The 23,742-nt window shown below is 44.7% G+C and overlaps 1 protein-coding gene across 9 annotated transcripts in view; it reads right to left on the reverse strand.

The window, feature by feature from the left end:
* Positions 1–1,362: 1,362 nt before the first annotated feature.
* The window catches only part of SERPINE2 (serpin family E member 2), a 69,450-nt gene continuing 47,070 nt past the window's right edge, over positions 1,363–23,742 (reverse strand). For 8 of the 9 annotated variants that reach the window (XM_084998332.1, XM_084998327.1, XM_084998326.1 and 5 more), the window contains 6 exon segments: positions 20,141–20,338; positions 11,154–11,352; positions 7,988–8,088; positions 5,726–5,812; positions 3,760–3,843; positions 1,363–2,128 (listed from right to left, as the gene is read on the reverse strand). In XM_084998332.1, coding sequence (XP_084854458.1) covers positions 2,091–2,128; positions 3,760–3,843; positions 5,726–5,812; positions 7,988–8,088; positions 11,154–11,352; positions 20,141–20,338 — 707 coding nt within the window. In that variant the 3' untranslated portion in view covers positions 1,363–2,090. 9 annotated transcript variants of the gene reach the window in all.

The following is a 23,742-nucleotide window of genomic DNA, read 5'->3' on the forward strand; positions in this document are numbered from 1 at the left end:
ATTTCTCTATCTTGCAAATATACCTGCAATAGTTAGATAATTTGCTGGGCTAGAATTCTCTCCCTTACTGCCACCATCAAATCACTTAGGGAAAGAACATCTTTATCTTTGTACACTGGTACTTGGTACCCAGGAGGTGTACAGATGAATGAATGAATCAATCAATGAAATGTATAATTCGAGAATAACTACTAACACTATTCTTTTTAAAAACTAGTCAAAATCATATAACTGAATGGGATCAGAAAACTGGAAAACCAGTAAAACTACTTGAAAAAGGATTAGTGACTATTCTAGCATGTTTGCTAGAATACAAGTGGCCAGAGGTAACTCTTCAAAATAATTTTTTGGCATTTACTCATAAGTCAGGAAAACATTTGTCCCCTTTCTCCCTTCTCTCTTGGTTAGCAACCAAGGTATCCATACCTAAACAGCTGGAAACAGCAAGATTCAGCCCATCTGACAAATAAGAATTACCAATGGTAATTTTAAGAGACTTGAACGTGAGGTTTTAATGTATAGAGAGATGGACAGAACTCACAGCTTGCCAAAAAAAAAAAAAAAAAATTAAAATTTTGGTAAGTATTTTAAACTATTTTGATTTTTTTTTTTTTCTGTCTTTTTAGGGCTGCACCTATGTCATATGGAAGTTCCCAGGCTAGGGGGTCGAATCAGATCTGCAGCTGCCGGTCTACACAGCCACAGCGATGATGGATCCTTAACCTATTGAGCCCCACTGAGAAAGGCCAGGGATCGAACCCTCAGCCTCATGGATACCAGTCGGGTTCGTTGCCACTGAGCCACAATAGGGACTCCACAAACTATACTGATTTAGATAAGACTAAATCTTTATGAAATTAGTAAAAAAAAAAAAAAAAGGTAAATCAAAAAATGGTAACTAGAATTGTGATGCGTAAAAACCCCCAAAAAACAAAAACTCACAAAGACTTGTCATTTTGAAAAACAAACACTTCAGCCGATCACCGAAAATGAAACAGCCATTGTTCATCAGGTAACTTCTTTGTGCTCTCGCTACGAAACCCCTACCTTTGCTGAGAAGCTCAAGCCCACACCTGAGGACCTGCAGCTGAGATCAGAGACAGGCTTTTACCTTGATCATGGTTCCCCTGAGTGATCTGTAAACCGAGAAGGGCTGGGGCAGGGAATCCTGTAGAGAGCCAGGTTTGGAGGAGAGAGCAGGGGGGAGGAGGGGAGGGGTGGGGATGGGGCTGCAGGCAAAGGAAGGGACGGCCTGGGGTTTCCTGCTCTTTGCCTAAGTGCAAAGGTTTATTAGATGAGGTGGATGTATTTTTAAAAGGCTCTGTTTCTTTTGTTGTGTTTTCAAAGAGCAGAGAAATGGCCTTTTTTTTTAAACTACTCATAACACTTTATTTTTACTTTGTACAAAATAACAAAAATGCAAATCCAGAGAGTACAGACCAGTAGTGACAGGCACACTGCACAACAGCAAACCTTGTCTAGCAAGACATTAGTTTTTTAAACTTTATTTTAGTGAATACATGCATTATATAAAACAACAACAACAAAAAACACACAAAGAGGCTAGAGATTTTGCTATTTCTACCCCCAAAATAAGGCTTACTATCAAGACTTTGGATGAGACCAAAAAAAAAAAAAAAATTTAAAAGGCCAATAATACCTTTTTCATAAAAAAGTAAACGCTACCATAAAATGTCCTTATTTTTTTCCCCAAATCACACTGATTAAAATTTTTTTTCCTGAAAAGCCACACATAGAAACAAAACAAAACAGAACTCCTGAACTGGACAGGAAATACTCAAGAGGGCTGTTAACCTAGGAAACCACTCAGTAGTTTAAAGAATCTCTTAGACATTTTGAAGCCTTTCTATTCATTCTTCAGTACAGTGTTCTGGCCATCCTGCCCCTTTTCCCCCTTAATACCTCCCAGAATAGAAATGCTGCATCACTCATCTCTGTTCCTAAGACCTAGTTTTGAAAAAGAAAGTAACGTACAAAAATATTGAACAGAACTATGAAAGACGTGGGAAAGAGTCTTTTCTTCTGAGCAAAGGAGTCTTTTCTTTGCATGGTTCCTTTTGCTTTACTCTTCAGGGTTTGTTTATCTGCCCCATGAATAAAACAGCACCTAGGGAATTAAAAGGAAACAATGTATAACTCCATAAAAAATAATTCTTAAAATAAGAGGAAAGGTATATTTAAGGGGAGGGTTCTGGGCTCTGTTTAACCCATTGCTCTTAAGCAGTGCTGCCCAACAGAACTTTCCTCAGTGATAGGAATGGTCTGTATTTTCACTGTCCAATATGGTAGCCATTGGTCACACGTGGCTATTGAGCCCTTGAAATGTGGCTAGTGTGATTAAGAAACTGGATTTTCTTCTTCTTTTTTTTCTTTTCAGGGCCACACCTGCAGCATACAGAAGTTTCCGGGCTAGGGGTCGAACTGGAGCTACAGCTCCCAGCCCATACGACAGCCACAGCGATGCAGGAGCCAAGCCATCTACAACCTATGCTGCAGGTTGCGGCAATGCCAGATCCTTAACCCAGTGAATAAGGCCAGGGATTGAACCCAAATCCTCATGGATACTAGCTAGGTTCTTAACCCACTGAACCCACAATGGGGACTCCAAGAAACTGGATTTTTAATTACATTTTAATTAATTAAAGTTAAAAAGCTTAGTATCCACAGTGGCTGGAAGCTCCTGTACTGGACTGTTTGTCTCTGGAGCAAGCTAATTACAACAATGAAGATGCAATGAGATAGAAGGATAAGGAACTAGCTTATGTTATTGATTAAAAGAAGAGTAAAAGCGGAGTTCGCATTGTGGCTCAGCGATAACGAGCCCGACTAGTATCCATGAAGATCCCTGGCCTTGATCACTGGGTTAAGGATCTACCGTTGCCACGAGCTGTGGTGTAGATCGCAGACACGGCTCAGATCTCACGTAGTTGTGGTGTACACCAGCAGCTGTAGCTCCAATTGGACCCAGGGTCTGAGAACCTCCATATGCCACAGGGGCCACCCTAAAAAGAAAAAAAAGGAGTTCCCATCATGGCTCAGCGGTTAACGAACCCAACTAGCATCCATGAGGACTCAGGTTTTAACCTTGCTCAGTGGGTTAAGGATCTGGCATTGCTGTGGCTGTGGCTGGCGGCTACAGCTCTGAATGGACCCCTAGCCTGGGAACCTCCATATGTCTCTGGTGTGGCCCTAAAAGACTAAAAAAAAAAAGAAAGAAGAACATGCTGGAACCATGTTAATTTCTACTTTGTACCAACACAAAGACAACCTCTCCACAGAGACAATCTTAATTATTTTTCACTGCTGCCCTGGGAGGCAGGAACTACTGTTATCCTAATTTTAAAGATGAAGCCAAAGGATAAAGCCAACTCTGAACCCATGACTCATGAGCAAAGACTGACTGAATTAAAAATTCTCAGGTCCTACCAGCAGGGTGGTCTTGCAAAGGTGGAAGACTTGTAGCTCCTGGCAAAATTTACCTACTGAATTTATTTAAAAAAACCCCAATATCAAAATGCCCCCAAGAGCTGCAGAGCTCTCTAGATGTTAAACAAACCAAACCTAAAATCCTGTCTTTAAAAGATGCCATCACACTATAAAAACAGCCTGATTTTTCTTTCTCTGTGAGTGGTTACATGATTCAAAGTGTTGGCACTTGATGCATGGGGCAAGCGTTCGAAGCAGCACTGCTGGAGTTAACTAAGAGCTGGTGAACAAGGCAGCAGGAGGACCACTTACCTGTAGGATTATGTCGGATGAAAAATAGAAAAGGTCTGTCTACTATAAACCAGGGAGGCGACGACCTTGCAATCAGAATCGCAGCTGCGGGAGGAGAAGGAAGACGCACTGTACACCCAGCCTGCACAAGGCAGCATGTAATTCCAGGCAGGACAGAATTCCTGTCCCACAGGCTGGCCGTGTCATCACAGTTCCAGCGGTGACCACTGACCTCACACCAGCCATGGACCAGGCCTTTTCCATCCTGCCCCCTTTAGTTCGCACAAGCAGCATTTCCTTTAATAAACGTACTTACTCCTTGTAGGGTTTTTATAAGGATTAAATGAAACGTTACAGGTCTTAGAACAGGGTCTGCCACTTAATAAACACCCAATGAATATTCACTGTTTTATGAGCTGTTTTTCATTCCTGCCATCCGGCTAGTGGATAAAAGGGAACCTGGTCTTTTTAGCCTATCCTTTCTCTGGATCAAGGACTGGCTCACGTCTCACCCGTTTTGTCTGTGCCTTCTTTGGGCACGTCATCTAGATCTCTTCACACTGGCAGTGGAGACTGTTCATCTGGGACTTTCCATCTTAAACTGCTGTTCAACTCATCTGGTGCAGACACTGGACTTAGAAAAGCAAACCTATTTAGGCTTATGGTCTTAGGTATGTTTACCTGCCCCACTTACCAACGGGAGCTTTGATTTAATAAGCCTGCGACAAAGTCTCGCGGGAGGGCAGGTGCCCCCATAGGCACCCCACACTTGCGGCCATGACCCAGTCTTCTTCCTCAAACCCCTAGGAAGCATGGATGACCTGAGCTTGATGTAATAAGGGAAACACCTGCAGCTATGCTGGGGTAAATCACTCAACCCAGGGCTCTAAGTTTAACTGAGGTCATGGAGGTAGGGCTCTAATCCAGCAGGACTGGTGTCCTTATAAGAAGATAGGGAGACAATACCAGGTATGTGAGCTCATAGAAGAAAGGCCATGCCAGGACACACTGAGAGGGTGGCCATCTGCAAGCCAAGGAGAGAGGCCTCAGGAGAGACCAACCCTGCCAACACCTTCATCTGGGACGTCTAGCCTCTAGAATGGTGAGAAACTTCTGTGGCTGAAACCTCCTAGTCTGTGGTACCTTGCAGCCTTGCAGACTAATACAGCAGGGCTGGCTTCCAGGACATGTGACCTTGGCTGTCACCGAGAACCCCACATTCACAACAACCTTGCACTTGTATTAGTGCTCTGCTGTTGCCACCTTGAAATTCTTAGTTAACAAGGGGCTTTATATTTTCATTTCTCACAGGGCCCTGCAAATTATGTAGCTGGTCCTGATAGTTACATTAATTGGCAAAACTGGTCAATAACTTTGGCACAATTTAGATGTCACTTTCTGTGTTTTTAAGCATTATTTTAAAAGAGTAAGAATTAAATGTTTATTGGCAAAAGGCACTAAAATGTCTCTTTTGAGTATAAATGGAACCTTTTATGATAAGAAATAGTTGACCCAGTTATAAGTATAGCTAAGATACTCCTTGTATGAGTTCACAGTTTGGCCAACCCATTCATCCCCTCACATGTGGATAATTAGGGGGGTATAAAAACCAACCTAAGAGTGTTCTATTTTCTCCTTCATTATATAAGCCATTGAGGAGAAAGCAAATGTGGACCGTCTAATTATTACAGAAGGCCGAGCAGCAATCCTGCTGTCATTTAACAGTGGGTTGCTCATTCTTCGCTTCATCCTGGACAGACCTGATTGGCTATTTTCCATTAGGAGATGCTATCATTTCAGGTGTCAATATAAAAGGCTCTGAGCTTTGTGGACGCGTAACCTCCTAAATCTATCACGGTCTCCTGAGGGTCAACCCACAGCCCCTGGCTAGAAAGAGGGCTCAGGACATAACACCTATTTGATGAGGGAACCGGGAGCACTGGCCCCCTCACTAGGGCCAAGCGCTGCCTGGTGACCCAGGGCTTACTTGTTGCTGCGGAAGCTTTCGTTCCGTCTTCGCTGACTTCAATTTTCGCTTTTTGCAAGATGTGAGAAACATGAAGGTTTTCTGATCCTGTTTTCAGAAAATACAAAGAAAACCAGCATTTGTTTGATTTGCAGGCTGTTGGGTTGGTGGGGGGGGGGGGAAATAACCTCAAGGCCATGGCCAATTCCAATTCTTAAAAGGTGTCAAAGAAATGACCTCTTACAGTCCCGGTGACCGAAGGCTGTAAGGTTCATCTGCAGTGAATTTCAGGCTCTGCTAAGTGAACTGGGACATCACTTCAGAGGAGGTGAGGGGGTCCTGGACCCCAAAGTGTTAGTGCCTCTATCAATTCAGCTCAGCTCTGATCACTAATAATTTTATGAAAAAATAAAGAGTTGGGAGTTCCCTGGTGGTCTAGTGGTTAGGACTTGGTGCTTTCACCTCGGTGCCCAGCACCGGATCCCTGGTCTAAGAACTGAGATCCCACATCAAGCTGCTTCATGTAGTGGCAAAAAGAAAGAAAGAGAAAGAAACTTGGAAGAAAGAACTTTAAAGGGGGAGCCCAGGTTTCCAGAAGAAGCAAGGCAACAATACTATTTTTCAATTACAGAACGTCAGATCCAGAGAAGATATGGTACGGACTGATGGGCAACTGGGGCCCAGAGTGTTAAGAAATGTCTCCCAATCACACGGCTAATCAGCAGCAGAGTAAGTGCCGTCTCTCCGTCTCTCAAAACAAAAAGTCACTCTTCTTACGGGCACATTAGGGAGAGAGGAATCGGAGCAGAATTTAGACTTCTGGCAAAGGGCAGGCTCAGAAAAGTGTTGGACTTCCTAAGGAATTCATTTTCCTTGTCAGCAAATCTCACCGTTCCAGCAATACTCACTGGGGGTGGCATTCAAGAAGAATGCAAACGGGAATTCATGTGGACCCAGATGGGACACAGGTCAGGTGCCAAGGGGAAAAGGGCTTTTTGTGTTATCTGTTTGTACACTGTCTGCACTAAGCCTGGCTGGAATATGACTGGTCATGAATGAGGCACACTGATTGCACCCACACTCCTGCAAGGTTGAACACACCATCTCAGGAGCATTTCTGACACCCAGTTCCTCCTCTCAACACCTGTGAACTCCCTGAGACTGCTATCTAGTATTGAAGCCACAGAGTATAACTCTGAAGGGGAAGAGCAGATTAAAACTGTGCTCGGAGTTCTCTTGTGGCGCGGCAGGTTAAGAATCCGTGTTGTCACTGCAGCGGCCTGGGTCAATGCTATGGCGTAGGTTTGATCCCTAGCCCGGGCAATTCCACATGCCTGGGGCATGGCCAAATAAAAAAAGGAAAAAGAAAAAAGAAAAAAAAAAGAAAGAAAAAGAAAATAGAAAAAAAAAAAAAAAAAGCCTGTTCTTCTCAAACTTCATTGCGACAAGGAGTCTTGTTAAAGTGAAGCTGCTGATTCTGTAGGTCTGGATCAGACCCAAAACTGCATTTCAAACAAGGTGATGCTAATGCAGCTGGATGAGGGAGCAAGGGACAAAAGCACTTCACAATATCCATGGAGCTGCAATTTCACCAGGCGGGTCATGTTAATCCCCAGGACGGGATGAGTTAATCCGCACTCGCGGGCAACTGAGGTTGGTAATGAACTGTTTTCTTATCACTCAAGGAGAAAAATATAACATGGAGTATAAACAATGACTAAGCCATGTCTTTAGAAGGAGGTGACTCTGCACTAAATTAAAATGACAAAGGACTGACTGTGCAAATATGACTCTAGGAAAAAATGACCCTCCTGGCAAAGGAAGGGATATCATACCAGCTGTGTCCCAGATGGTCTGGCAGAGGAAAGTCCTAATCAGACTCCTTTGAACTTACATTATTTCAGATTAACGGGCATGAAATGTCACAAGACATATCTGAATATAGTGCATGCCTGCTATTGTTTGATGGAGAGTTCAAAAATCTTGATTGTTCAAACACAGGGAAAAAACCTGCGTTTGAAAGAAAAGGAGACATATCTAACTAAGGGCCAAATTTTTAGGTAATAGAGATAACATGTGAAATGCTCCTTAAAAATGAGTGGAGTCACCTGGGCTTCCCATTGAAAGGTACACCTGAAATGCAGGGATGAATGCTTTATGCTGATTGGTAATTAAGGCTCAAAGTGATAGATCAAATTCAACTTTGGAGAGTTCTGAACAAATCAGGGACTCGGTTTGTAACACAGTCTACAAGGTTAAGAGGAAGTTTTAAACTGAACATACTTGTTATTTTTGCAAAATTTGCCTTTGATGGATCAAACATCTCGGTGACGCCAAGAACCTTCAGGGGCTCCTTCAAATCTGTTTGTGCTACAGCTGTGAACCTGGAAGGAAAGCAGAAAGTGGGGGGGATCATTACACTATTAATGTTATAGAATGATAATATCATCAGCGACAGTGGAAAAACATTTACAAACAGATCCTTTTTAAGGACACTCTGAACACCCATATAAATGTATCTTAAATTTTCATTCCAAGACTCAAGTACCAGGTAAGTAGAGAACAACTCATGGCAACCAGTATGTGCCAGTATGGCATGGGAACAGCAACCAGGGGTGTTCTCACCCTTAAATGCAATAAGCTTCTCATTCCAGTTCTAGGAAGGTCTACAGAAACGCTTTCTCTTATGCTGATGGCAAGACTCAGGGTTATTATAGGGAAGAAACTTTCTCTTCTATTGCAAGTTAACCGCTGAAGTTGCCTACAAGCTTAAATTATACATAACGACCCATCTCAGGGAACCCTGACTCCTAGGTAGTGAGCATTAAGCTAGAATACCCTTAACTCACAGGAAATATCCAGACCAGGCCCACCTGTGCATGACTGCAGGAAAGAAGAAATGAACACATCCCCTCTGGAGACTGACCAGAACCAGGAAATGTTGGACTTTATTCTCTCCCTTCTTAGTATAAAAATAGCCTGAATTCTAACTCAGGCAAGATGGCTCTCTGGGGAGTTCCTGTTGTGGCGCAGTGGAATGAATCCAACTGGTATCCATGAGGATGCGGGTTCCATCCCTGGCCTCGCTCAGTGGGTCGGGGATCCAGTGTTGCTGTGAGCTGTGGTGTAGGTCACAGATGCAGCTCAGATCTGGCGTTGCTGTGGCTGTGGCTCCAGCAGGCAGCTGTGGCTCCGATTTGACCCCTAGCCTGGGAACCTCCATATGCTGCAGGTGCGTCCCTAAAAAGCAAAAAAAAAAAAAGACATAGTTCTCTGTGACATGAGTCCACCATCTTCTCGGTTTGCTGGCTTTCCGAATAGGTGCTATTCTACTTGCTTCAACAACTCATCTCCTGATTTGCTGGCCTGTCATGTGGCGAGCAGAACAAGCTTCGACTCAGCAACAGGGTGTTGACAAGTGTCTGGTACTCTGGAATAGTTACAGTTCTTCCCCTTAGGCAACCACAGAGCCATCATTTTGGCTGCTGTTAAGAACCACCGTCCTTACTGAGGTTGGGAATGGTCAAGCCTACAGCCACACCACACTGAAGGCGTCTAATCTCGGAAGCTATACAAGGTGGGGCCTCATCAATACTTGATATGGAGACTGGAGAGGGTCAAAAGAGAAGAGATACATTCTTGCTAGTTTCTGTTGGGATTCTGGAAACATTCTGCCATTAGAACAGGAGCAAACGTTTAGGAATGGTATTACATTTGGGTATAATAGGGATTTCTTGGATATTTGTGGACTTGCTGGCATTATAGTTATACATAGGTAAATGTCAGTTATTAAATCTATCATCAGAGGATGTTCTGCTAAATGTTATCATATCCTGTGGGTGAGCAGCAAAGGTACGTGAGCAGATTCTCATCACAGGTGGGCTATAACGGTAATTTACCATTATAACTATAATTTATGTGCATCATCAGCTTATTCATTTATATCAAGCATTGCCCATGTGAAGGCTTATTTTGCAATAAAATATAGTCTTGGGAGGATTACTAATACTTATTATGAATGTACTTCTCTGATCACTGAACTCAGTGACTGAAGAAGTAAAAGCTACTAAATTGGAAGGTACTGCCACCACCACTGGGCAGTACTAGAAGCATAGGTGGTTAAAAGCCCTAGATACTGTAATGTTGAAAAGTTCATAAAAATGGGACATTTAAGAGTTCCTGCTGTGGTGCAGCAGGTTAGGGATCTGGCAGTGGCTCAGGTCACTGCTGAGGCAGTGGATTAAGGATCCAGTATTGCTGCAGCTGTGGCATAGGTCACAACTGTGGCTTGGACTCAATCCCTGGCCCAGAAACTTCCACATACCATGGGTGTAGCAAACAAACAAACAAACAAACAAAACAAAAAAAACCAAGACATTCATTGCGTTCTTCATAGGTCTGGGCAAAGTATTCCCTGACCCATTAAAAATTGAGGATTCAGAGACAATTTGGGATTACTTTTCCCTCAGTTTCAAGTCATAACAGCTCAAGTTGCATATACTATTTTTTTAGGGTATAACAGAAAAACTTCCCTAGGTACTAACGTAAGAATAAGGCATGGGTAGGTAATGGCAATGTGGGCAAAATATTTCCTTATCACCTAGCTTTTGAATCTCAGTCTTAAGCAGCTTCCAGCTAACACTTAACTAAAACTAAACTCCTTGGAGTTCCCTGGTGGCTTAGTGGGTTCAGGACCTGGCATTACCACTGCTGCTGTGGCTCTGGTTACAGCTGTGATGTGGGTTCCATCCCTGGCTTGGGAACTTCTGGATGCTGCTGGTGTAGCCAAAAAAAAAGGGGGGGGGAGGGGAGAAACTCCTTATCAAAACACAGAGCACTACTAAACTTTCTTTTTCAGCATGCTATCAGATGACACGCATGTGCTTTTCAGTGTTTTGACAAGTTTTCTTTCTTTTTCTTTTTTTTTTTTTTTGTATCTTTTTATTAGGGCTGCACCCATTGGCATAGGGAGGTTCCCAGGCTAGGGGTCAAATCAGAACTGCAGCTGCTGGCCTACGCCACAGTTACAGCAACGCAGGATCCAAGCCGCATCTGTGACCTACACTATAGCTCACGGCAATGCCGGATGCTTAACCCACTGAGCGAGGCCAGGGATATAATCTGAGACCTCGTGGAAACTAGCAGGGTTGAGTACCACTGAGCCACAATGGGAACTCCCAGAATGAGACACATTAAGAGCTCTAGTAGTGGCACCAGAACTTGTGGGCTTGTGGAGGCTTAGAGACCAGGCTGCCTTCTCTCCTCTCCCATCATCACTATCCTGCCTCTACAAGGTGCAAGGATGAAAAACCAACTTTTACAAAAGGCTTGTGTTTCCACCATGCAGTCTCTGCAAAATAAGAGCCTCTTGTTGTCCAGCACACGACACCGTCACTCCCAGGGATCGAGTGCTCCTGCCGTTTCCGCTTTTAGGGAGGGGGCTACTCACTTGGGCAGGATGACCTGCACCCTCTTGGGCACCATGGTGCTCATCCAGCTGTCTATGGTCTTGGTGCTGATGTGAGGGATGATGGCTGAGAGGGGGGTGGAGCTCTCCGTGGGCAGCGCGATCAGCATGCTGATGCTTTCCCCGTGGTAGGGCAGCTCGATGAAGTTGTACCATAAGTCACTGGGGGTGCTCGTAGACCCTAAAGAAATCAGAGGCAGGTTCAGTGCATCCTTGATAACTTCTCAAAGGGGCATGAGTGGCTGCTGATCACCAGGGTAGCTTCAGAGGGAAGACAGCTATTCAGGTTGAGAACTCCCCTTTTCCAAAACTAGCTTCCTTAGAATGTCCAAGTAAGAGCAACTATATCGTCCTTCCCTGGTAAAGCATTGCTGTGCTGGTTAAATCAGAAGACGTATATACATAGGGCTTAGCAGGTGGCTAAGCATGGTGGCTGCCCAGTGAATGCTGGGCCCCTCTTCCCCCTCCTCTAAATCACTCAGAAGGACAACATAGTTAAAGAAGGAGAGAAAGAACACCCGTTTCTCTTATGATTTTCCTTTGGCTTTTCTTTGGGGATGAACTTGGCTAATCACTGCATTTGAGACAACGAACTTGGATAAGCCAGTTCTCCACACATGGGGGTTGGAAGAGAAGAAATGATGGAGAGAAGGAGACATCGAGTTTGTCTTTGTAACATAACAAATACTATTAGCTATAAAATATGATAAATATCCTGACGCGTGGTGTTCCCGTGGTGGTGCAACAGTAATGAACCCGACTAGGACCCATGAGGATGCAGGTTCGATCCCTGGCCTCCCACAGTGGGTTGGGGATCCTGCATTGCCGTGAGCTGTGGTGTAGGTCGTGGAAGTGGCTCGGATTCCGTGTGGCTGTGGCTGTGGCTGTGGCTGGCAGCTGCAGCTCTGATTCGACCCCTAGCCTGGGAACTTCCATATGCTGCAAGTTCAGCCCTAAAAAGTTGAAAACAAAAAACAAAACAAAATTAGAATACATGACACTACAGAAGGATGTTACAGCTTCTTAAGCAAGAAACACACCGTCAGTTCACGGACAACTTGGTGTCCCTGGTTGCCACAGTGCGGCCCTTGCCTGCAGGGCTATTCAAGCCCAGGGGGTGGGCTAGGGTGGGGGGGTTGGAAGAGCAGCCTCCATTCAGGGCACACAGGGACTCACTCCAACCCGGATTCCGTCCCAGGGCTGGGTGAGCATCCCAGGTGGGATCCTTCATCTTTACTTTGACCCCGAGTGAGCAGATGGTCTCAGCAGAAACTAGAAAGTTGGTAGGAAAGTGAGAAGAAAAAAAAATCACTTCTGAATAAGCGCTTTATTTCTCAAAGACAACATGAGATTCTGACTCTGAGAGCGCTAATTTTTAGAAACTGGGAGATGGGAAACAGCTCAAAAATAACTGCTCCAAGGCAGGACATAAGGAGCTGGAGGCATTCACTAACCACTTCTGGAAACATTTATTGCCCTGATACAAAGGATCAAGGTCATGAACAATGAAAAGCTAGGAGCCCGGGTGTCTGCAGTGGGGCAGGAGCTGCCCCTTTTCCCAGGGAGTTCAGCCTCAAGGGAACCCATCACTAACCTATCCGTTAAGGTGAATAACTGGCCATTTTGCATCTAGTCATTCACACCTGCCTGACGATCCCTTCCCCCCCCCCCCCCCCCCCCCCCCCCGCCATCCTCCTTGTGCTTCTGATCACAGGAGGTGATGACACAAGTCAGCTGGGCTGACTCTGTACACACCTTCCATGCTTATTTTTACTCAAGGGGCCAGAAGACAAGCTAGCACCTTTCCTTCTCCACCTGCCTGATCACCGAAGTACTGCTTTCATAGCATAGTTTTACAGAGGACAAAGCTTAAAGACATAAGACCTGGAGTTAGAGGACCTGATTTATTTTTTTTTTAATTTTTTAACTTTATTGTCTTTTTAGGCCTGAACCCACGGCATATGGAAGTTCCCAGGCCAGGGGTCAAATCAGAGCTGTACCTGCCAGCCTACGCCACTGCCACAGCCACACCAGATCCGAGCCACGTCTGTGACCTACACCACAGCTCATGGCAATGCTGGATCCGTAACCCACTGAGCAAGGCCAGAATCGAACCTGTGCCCTCATGGTTTCCAGTCAGATTTGTTTCCGCTGAGCCATGAAGGGAACTCCCTTAATTTTTAAATTTATTTTTTATTTTTAAATTACTTATTTATTTATTTTAGGGCCACATCAGTGGCATATGGAAGGTCCCAGTCCTTAGTTTCTTTCTCTGTAAAATGGGATAACAGCCCCTACCTTACAGAGCTAGTGTGAAAATGAAATGAGATGACAGAGGAACCGAGCTTAGCCCAATGGCTGCAAAAACCCTTCCTCTTTGAGGGTGAGCAGCTTTGTAAGGTACTTCATTTCTCAGTGTCACAACCATCCACTGAGAGAAACCACACGGGCTGCAGCGGAGAAAGCTTGGAGGTTGAAGGAACCAGGCAGGGGCGGGGTATTGGTAACCCTGTGTCAGAGCAGGGAGCCCTGCACTACTCCAGACCCTTAGTTTGTTTGTTTGTTTGTTTTTCCTGCTTTTCAGGGCTGCACCTGTGGCATATGAAGTTCCCAGGCTAGGGGTCGAATTGGAGCTGCAGCTGCTGGCCTACACCACAGCCACACTGATGCCGGATCAGAGCCGCATCTGTGACCTAAGCTGAAGCTCATGGCAAGGCCGGATCCTTAAGCCAGTGAGCAAGGCCAGGGATCAAATCTGCACCCTCACGGATACTAGTCGGGTTCTTAACCTACTGAGCCACGATGGGAACTCTGTGATCAACAAAATCTTTAATGAGAAATAACAAGGAATCAAGTACTGAAACTATGGAGAAGATTTAGAACTTTCTGTGGGTGGGGATGGTCCGGTTTTTCTGGAAAGCCCCCTAAAGTACTGATTCCTACTTTACGTCCTATCAGGAGGAAGGAGCTAGGCTTGCTGAAATGTTAATAAGAACCCTTCTTGGCCTGTAAAATTAGAAGGAATGTTTTCAATATATGTATTTCTTGTCTTTTTAGGGCCGTACCTACAGCATATGGAGGTTCCCAGGCAAGGGGTCGAATTGGAGCCACAGCAACACAGGATCTGAGCCGTGTCTGTGACCTACACCACAGCTCACGGTAACGCCAGATCCGTAACCCACCGAGCGAGGCCAGAATCGAACCTGTGTCCTCATGGATGCTAGTCAGGTTCATTTCTGCTGAGCTGCAATGGGAACTCCTGTTTTCAACATTTAACATCAGGAAAGTCTTGCAGATGAAAGTCCCTCTAACTACCTCTGAGCACAAGCAGCTTTGTGGAGTTCTGAGCTCTTAAGCAACTCTTAAGTCGATACTTAATATAGCCATTAAGTGTAGACTGAAATACACTACTTGAAAAGAAGCCCTCAAGTAGATCCACTGAATTCAGTGGAGTCTACATTCAGGCTGGAGCAGAAAGGGAGTCTGAGGCGAGCTGGTGGGGAAGGTGATGTGGTTTCAAAGTGGGTGAGTATTGGTGTCCTTTGCTGAGGGAAGGAACTCAGGGGGGAAAAACAGATGGGCAGGGCAACCGCATATTGACCTGTGCAACTGGCACTTAATAGACAGCTAAGTAGAGACAAGCTATGGATACAGAAGTACGAGCTAGAAGCTCAGAGGTGACTGGAAGCTGGAACTAGACCATCTATTCAGAGACACACATGTACACATACATACATGTACTTTGAATTCCTTGTGATCTTTTATTTTTAAAAAGTCTCTAAGTCTACATTCATAACCATAAAACCAAAAAAAATGTATAATAACTTTGACTCAGCAGTTCCTATTCAAGGAAATTACCTTTAGAAGTTCTGACATGAGAGAGTTCCCGTCGTGGCACAGCAGAAACAAATCTGACTAGGAACCATGAGGCTGCAGGTTTGATCCCTGGCCTCTCTCAGTGGATTAAGGATCCGGTATTGCCGTGAGCTGCGGTGTAGGTCACAGATGCAGCTTGGATCCTGCATTGCTGTGGCTGTGGTGTAGGCGGGCAGCTAAGGCTCCAATTAGACCCCTAGCCTAGGAACCTCCATATGCTGTGAGTGCGGCCCTAAAAAGACAAAAAAAAAAAAAAAAAAAAAAAGTTCTGACGTGACTATCTAAAGATTTATGTACAGGAATGCCATGGGCACAGAAGAAACTAATCCGACTAGTATCCATGAGGATGCAGGTTCAATCCCTGGCCTCGCTCAGTGGGTTAAAGATCTGGCATTGCTGTGAGCTATGGCATAGGTGGCAGATTTGGCTGGGATTCCGTGTTGCTGCGGCCGCGGCCAGCAGCTGTAGCTCTGATTAGCCCCCCAGCATGGGAACTTCCATATGCCTTGGGTGAGGCCCTAAAAAGCAAAAAAAAAAAAAAAAAAGAAAGAAAAGAAAAAAGAAAGCTCATGGTAGTGTTGTTATAGGGAAAAGTAAATGGCCACCCTTAGGATATTATGATACACTTATAAAAATAAAAGGATCAAGGAGTTCTCTTGTGGCACAGCAGGTTAAGAATCCGGCATTGTCACTGCAGTGGCTTGGGTTGCTGCTATGGTTATAGGTTCAATCCCTGGCCCAGGCACCTCCATATGCCTTGAGGGAGGCCAAAAAATAAAATAAAATAAAGATCAAATAGACCCACGTGAACTGACATAAAAATTTTCCAAGATGGACCATATAATGAATAAAGAGGATTACAGAATAGGAATTATAGTGTAATTCTATATGTGCAAAAAAGTTGCATAGACGTATTTTACGGATCCATAGAAGGGGTCTCCAGTGAAATACCTAGCACTTAATTGGGGTTTTTGTGCTGGGAAGTGGGACCGATCGTAGGGGAACATTTACTTTCTGCCTTCTATATTGCTGTATTTGAGCATTTTGCAATGAGTATGAAATACACTTCTACTAATTTTAAGGCCCTCTTTTTTTTTTTTTTTTTTGCTTTTTAGGGCTGCACTCGCAGCATATGGAGGTTCCCAGGCCAGGCCAGGCATCTAATCAGAGCTACAGCTGTCGGCCTACGCCAGAGCCATAGCAACGCCAGATCCGAGCTGTGTCTGCGACCTACACCACAGCTCGCAGCAGTGCCGGATCCTTAACCCACTGAGCGAGGGCAGGGATCAAACCGTCAACCTCATGGTTCCTGGTCGGATTAGTTTCCGCTGAGCCATGATAGGAACGCCTAAGGCTTTTTTTACTAGAAGAGTTTCTGCCCTTGAAGTGCTTATACTTTATAGGACTTCATTCAGAAGGGGTTTCTCCTCCCATTTTCCACCCTCCCCCTTAATGTAACGAAGTGAATCCTCTCAGAGAACTTGGTAACATCTTGGGCGAAAGTCAGACAATTCAAAAATGGTGAAATGGAACAGCAATGACTGGCCAAGTGACCAGGCATGGCAAGGCTTGGCTGAGGCCCATGAGATGCTGGACAGGTGACTACCAGAGGCTGTGTGATTAAGTTTGGGCATGCTGGCCCATCTCAGCTGGCACCACCTCCTTTCTAGCCCCAGATGGTCAAGCTGGCCAGACTGCGATGAGACAGGCAGCAAACGGGTGGCCAGCTGGGTGATCTGCAGTCAAGATAACCAGTGCCTGCTTGCGGCCACCACAGACTGCTGGGCTTTCTTCACAAGACGAACCTGCTCCATCTTTCCATGAAAAGCTGCTTTGACAGTCAAAGTGGGAAACCCAGGAACAGACGAAGCCATGGGACTCTTGCCCTGCAGCCCTTGGAAGGAGCCGGGTTCCAAGCCTGGGCTACTCAGTAAAAACCGGATGGCAGGCATAGAGAGGAGGGCGGGTAGGGCGGCCCCAGACTGCCCCCAGGGTTTACCTGGGAGTGAAGGGAAGGGCGCAAGGGGACTTTCACGTTTTGTTCTGGATTCAGATCAGTAGAGTCTGAAAGGAAGCGGCCAGGACACCAAACTGGGTCACTTAAGCAGAGTGTAATGAAGGGACCACTGATAAAGCAAAGGAAGAATGTGGAGGCGCCATTAAAGATGGCACCCTGGGCTACAAACAGTGGGGCACCATGACCAGCCTTAGACTGGGAGGGACCGGGGGACAGGTGGTGGCCTTGGTGATGCAGGGAGATGATGCCCACGCTCTCTCCTCCTTTACTCTGTCACCCACTGGTTCCCCCACCCATGCAGCCCACTGGGACTCAAGAGGGTGGAGGAGGGAAGGCATGAATCAGGGAAGGTGGGGGAGGGACCGTGCAGCTGTGGTTCACTGTGCAGCGGAACCTCTGACCAGGAGAACGTATTTGCATCCTGCTTTCTGAAAAGCACACACATATCCAGTTCTTAATTGAAAAGCCACCTGGAGATGTAACTCCCTCTCTGGGAATATCTTATATTCTCAAGAAAAGCATACTCCATCCCTACAAACATTTTAATCTTTCACAGGAATGTCTGTAGCATCCTTGCCTTTTAATTTTTGCTGATTTATTAGGTATTTTTCAGCAACAGAAAGAACACAGTAAATGAGGCCCCCTCATATTTTGTTTTATTAGAATGTGTACAATGATTGGCCTTAAATAAAATAGTTTTGCTTCGGCTATGAGTTAGTGGTCATGTTAGCATTCAGATGGAGTCTGCCTGGGCAACGTAACCTGAGAGTGACTTCTGGGCAGAAAGAATCTTTTATTGTCCTCAGTTGCTTATTAGCATAATATCCATTTGTGGGACTTTTATTTTATTTTTTTGGCAGCAGAGTGCAGCAGCTTGATGTGGGATCTCAGTTTCCAAACCAGGGATCGAACCTGGGCTGCAGCAGTGAAAGTGCTGAGCTCCAACCACTAGACCACAAGGGAACTCCCCCATGGGACTTTTAAATACTTATTATCTTAAAAAAATGTATTGAGTCAATGCCACAATTTTTCTGGGAGGCTTGAGGAATGACAAAGGAGAAGGAGAGTGATGTTTATTGTGTCTCTCCCCATGCATCATTCCTTAGTTTAAAGAATTGAGCAGCTAGTGAAATATTGAGTGGAGCTTGAAGCAAATATACTCTGTATATTCAAAGGGAATACCTGAGGCCCACACATGCACATATAGACTGGAGACACAAAGGATACCTTACAGAGGAAAAGTGTAACTTCACCTGGGCCACAAGTACTTCAATGAAGGCAGATTTAAAACCTGATCACCAGGGAGTTCCCGCTGTGGCACAGCGGGTTAAGAGTCTGACTGCAGCAGTTCAGGTCACTGTAGAGGTGTAGGGTCTAATCCCTGGCTCAGCACAGTGGCATAAAGGACCCGGCATCGCCACAGCTGTGGCCTGGATTCAGTCCCCGGTCTGGGAATTTCCATATGCTGTGGCTGGGGTCATAAAAAAATAAAAACAAACAAACAAAATGATCACCAGCCTTAGTTTTCTATGCGGTATGACAGCAAAGATGGGTCATTTTTTTCTTGACTGTGAATCTGACCCGTGTTCATTTAAAAACATTTCAGGAGTTCCCGTCGTGGCTCAGTGGTTAACAAACCCGTCTAGGAACCACGAGGTTGCGGGTTCGGTCCCTGCCCTTGCTCAGTGGGTTAACGATCCGATGTTGCCGTGAGCTGTAGTGTAGGTTGCAGACGCGGCTCGGATCCCGCGTTGCTGTGGCTCTGGCGTAGGCCGGTGGCTACAGCTCCGATTCAACCCCTAGCCTGGGAACCTCCATATGCCATGAGAGCGGCCCAAGAAAATGGCAAAAAGACAAAAAAAAAAAAAAAAAAAAAAAAAAAAATTTCAAACTCAAATAAAGAAAAACAACCATTTGAAATACTACCACCTAACATTTTATTGAACATCCTCCAGGACACGTCTGCGTAGATGTATGAATATATGGAAAGTATTTTACATAAATGAGATGAAACAGCATCTGTTATTCTGTAACTTGTTTTCTGAAATCAACCACATATTATATAACTTTCTACTTATAGACATCTAATTATCATGCGTGTTCCACTGTAAGTACATATATGGCTTTTATTTATTTGCTAGCGTGTGATTATCTTTAGATTATAAATTCTTTGGCGTGCGACTGCTGGAGCAAGGCTAGAAAGTCCTCCAGACCACGGCTCCTCACCACCGAGAGCACCCAAGGCACCCACTGTGCCCCCTATGCCAGAGCCACGATTGGGCTTTGTCAATCTTCATAATTTTTGCTAATCTGGTTGGTGGGAAAAAAAAAAAATCTAATTTTTACTTTTATTTTTGATTTGGTCCTGTAAGACCGCTCATGATGAGCTGATAACGCATTCATGTTTAATGTTCATTTATACTTATTTTGTGCATTGCCCTTTTGCTTTTATTCATTTTTTTTTGGAAACAATTTTAATCATTGAATAATGTGTTATATAGATGTACCATAATTTATTCAGCTTTTCTCCTACTGTTGACATTTAGCTAGTTTTCAATTTTCACTTCTATATCTAGGTCTCTTTTTTTTTTCCTGTTGGTTTTAAATTTCAACCTAGGGAGCTCATGTGGTGGCTCACCGTGTTAAGGACCTGACATGGTCTTTGTGAGGATGTGGGTTCGATCCTTGGCCTCACAGAGTAGATTAAGGATCTTGTGCTGCCGAAAGCTGTGGCGTAAGTTGCAAACGCAGCTTGGATCCTGTGTTGCTGTGGCTGTGGTGCAGGCCTGCAGCTGCAGCTCCAATTCAAACCCTAGCCTGGGAACTCCCATATGCCACAGGTGAGACTGTAAAAAGAAAAAAAAAAAAAAATTCAACCCAAAGCCCTATGTGCATTATATATTAATACATAACCTTTGTGAACTTACCATGAGCTTTTAAAAACTCCTGCCCTCCCCTCCTGGGCCCTTTATACAAAGTGAAAAGGCAGACTTGCCCTTGGACTAAGAGAAAACACTCAAGGGCCTTTCTGTGGTTGGCACATTCAAGAAGGGAACCTTGCCAAGCGTGAACTTACCACACCGGAACACGGAGAGCTGGGCCAGCATGGGCACTTGGTAGGACTTTCCGTCGGCTGCCACAAACGTGCGCTTCTTTGTGTTCTCTGGCTGAAACCTCGATTTCCACAAACCCTTAAAATACACCGCATTGACCAGAACCAGTCTGGTGAGGACACTGTCGAGAAGATCTGGGGACAGCAGGCTGTCGATCATACCTATGCAGCCAGAAAACAGACAGGGAAGACACTCAGGACCAGCAGTCCCTTTGAGGGCAGAAGGCAGCTGGGGGATGTGGAGGCGGGGGGAATGAAAAAAAAAAAAAAAACAAAGCGATGTAAGAATTCAAAAATTTTAAAAAGAAACTTTTTTACCCTATCTTCTTACTCTAATTTTTTTCTCACTAAAAATTAAAAGTTGAAAACAAGTTAAAAATCAGAGAACCAGAGAGTTCCCACTATGGCTCAGTAGAAACGAACCCAACTAGTATCCATGAGGATGCAGGTTCATGCACTGGCCCTGCTCAGTGGGTTAAGGATCTGGTGTTGCTGTGGCTCTGATTCGACCCCCTAGCCTGGGAACTTCCTTATGCCTCAGGCGCAGCCCTAAAAAGAAAAGAAAAAGAAAAAAAAAAAATCAGAGAATCAAAAAAGACTTGAGAGACCCTCTCTGTAGGGTTATCCAACTTTACATCAAGAAATCCTTTTATGACTAAATCCCCGTAAGTCCCATGTTTTAAGGGTATTTTACTCATCTGCATAAGCTATACTTAATGAACTTCACTGTTTTTGCTATTAACTGACACATATAACTGCCAGGGAGTGCTTGTGGTTGGCACAAGATAAACAGTTGTCCTACTGCTTTGTTTTAACCACTGGGTTGATTTAATTTCAGCCAAAAATAAAGGAGCACGTCAGCCTGTTATCAAAGGCAAATGCCTAATTCCTCTTAAGATTGTAGGAATGTTGAGCATTAGTTGGGAATCCCAGTTATTGCAGAGTTACTCGAAAAAGAGTTGAGACAAAAACTGGTGTCTGTATTTATGGGTCAGAGATCCATTTAGGTTCATGTTTCAGAGATAAATAGAAATGGGTCTGACCTCAAACTAATTCTGTTTTTTATTTATTTTAAATGATTTTTATTTTTTCCACTATAGCTGGTGTATACTGTTCTGTCAATTTTCTACTATACAACAAATTGACCCAGTCACACATTCTTTTTCTCACATTATCCTCCATCCTGCTCCATCATAAGTGACTAGATATAGTTCCCAGGGCTACACAGCAGGATCTCATGGGTTATCCATTCCCCTCAAACTAATTTTGAAGGAAAATGCTCTTCACAGGATATCGGGCTGGTCCAGCTTGTTTGTGCAGTTGTGAAGGAGCAAACACAACTGTTGGTTTCAGGATGCTTGTGAAGTCACCAAGATCCATCCAAGTGCTATCTGTGCTTGAAGCTTTGGTTTTTCATTTAGGTTCCTTTTACTCCATGTTTGAAGATGAAACGCTGTGTGTGTGTGTGTGTTTAAGAGAAATCACTACTACAAAGCTATTAAAAATTAGTTCAAAATCACTCCTACCAAAGCTATTAAAAATTAGTTCAATGCAGCTTTTTGCCCAACTTTTTAAAAAAGCGTGTACTATGGAAGTTCCCGTTGTGGTGCAGTGGAAATGAATCTGACTAGTATCCATGAGGTTGCGGGTTCGATCCCTGGCCTCGCTCACTGGGTTAAGGATCCAGGTTGCCATGAGGTATAGTGTAGATCGCAGAGGCAGACACAGCTCGGATCCTGTGTTGCTATCTATGGCTGTGGTGCAGGCTGGCGGCTGTAGCTGCAATTTGACCCCTAGCCTGGGAACCTCCATATGTTATGGGTTTGGCCCTAAAAAGCAAAAATAAAAAATAAAAAGTGCGTCCTATAATTTCAAGTTGTAATACATAAAATGGTGAGAGTAAAACCAATGGTTTCTAAAGAAGCAAGAATACCTAAGTCAACAGAGAGAGGTTTAAGTCATTTTAAAGGAAGTTCAAGGAGAATTGGATGCACAAGTTACAAATGTTTCGGTAAGTTGTAAGTCACTGTCGAGAAGCAAGCACATGGGGAGGAGTCCCTGACCCACAGGGTGCGCCAGTTAAGTCAATGTCGTCATTGCTCATTGCTTACACAAGGGGGCGCCAACCACCCTTCCATCAGGATGGCTAGACCTAGCCATCATTCAAGGCAAGCCAGCTTCTGTGAACAGACTCTGTCCTGTGGAAAGCAGGGAGAACTCTGTGCTTCAGCCACAGCTAGCTCTTGAGCATTGGCTTCCCGGTAGTGAAGGCTGCGTCTTGCCTTTGCTAGGACCATTACCCAGTCCAACGCCTACTCGCCTTTAAGACAGAGCTCAGTGGTCCCCTCTTCTTATATCCCTTCTCTGACCCTCCTCCCGGTCTCCCAGGGTTTCCATAAAGCCCAATGCTCAGCACCACTGTTCCACTGTAGTGTTTTATTCTAGCCAAATTTAACGTCTGTCTCCCTCGACTAAACCGTGAGCTGGACAAGATTGAGAACTCCGTCCTTCACTTTTTCTTTTTTTTTTTAAGTCATGCCTAGCCCTTTGTTCAGCACTTTGTCAGTGCACACCAAGTCTCTTCAGCCCCATTTTCCCTGAGGTAAATAAAGCCTCTTATTGCCACTGGTAGAACGAAGATATAATGAGGGGGCAGAAAGAAATAAGAACAGATAAAGAGAGACATGTAAGAAAAAGAAAAGAAAAGAAAAATAAGGTTTAGAGGCAAGCAGGCATGGGGGGACCTGCCACCAACAATTGCTATAAACATGGATCCACCATCCGTCCCCCGACCCATCCATCCACCTGTCTACCCACCCGTCCACCTGTCTACTTACCCATCCATCCATCTATCCATCCACTCACCTACCCATCCACCTACCCATCCATCTACTCATGCACACATCCAGTCTTTGATGCCTACCTACTATGCACCAGGAACTTTTAGGTGAGAAAACAACAAAAATAAACCCTGCCCCTCAAGAAGCTATATATTAGAGGGAAATGGAGGCTGGTATAAGTGACTCAGAAAGGCAATTGTAATAAATACCTTGATGTGAAAGTACTTAAGGAGTTCCTGCACTGGTGAAATGGGCTTGGCAGCATCTTGGGATCACTGGGTCACAGATTCGATTCCCGGCCTGGCACAGTGGGTTAAGGATCTGGCGTTGCCACAGTTGTGGCTTAGGTTGAGACAGACGCTTGGAACTGACCCATGGCCCCAGAACTCATATGCTGCCGGGAGGCCAAAAATTAAAAAAAAAAGTACTTAAGGATGTGTGGGCAAAAGACAGGGAAGTCCTATCTGGTCAGTAAGGTCAGGGATGGATGGGTTCCTTGAAAAAGTACTTGAGCCAACAGCTATGAAAACAGCTCACATCTGTCAAACATTTGCAAAATGCAGACCACTTTACCAAATGCTTTCTATGTATTGCTTCTATTCCCATAACAACCTTAATGTTCTTACAATTCTAGTAGGTACCACTGAGGCATCCCCATTTGATAGATGAAGATGCTGAGGCACAGGGAGGTTAAGTACCCTGCCTAATGCTAGACGGCCAGTAGGT

This window comes from Sus scrofa, chromosome 15 (assembly GCF_054392235.1).
Source record: "Sus scrofa isolate SSC_HxYL_T2T_F1_AM1 chromosome 15, Sscrofa_HxYL_maternal_Yorkshire_Landrace_v2.0, whole genome shotgun sequence".
Lineage (NCBI taxonomy): Eukaryota > Metazoa > Chordata > Mammalia > Artiodactyla > Suidae > Sus > Sus scrofa.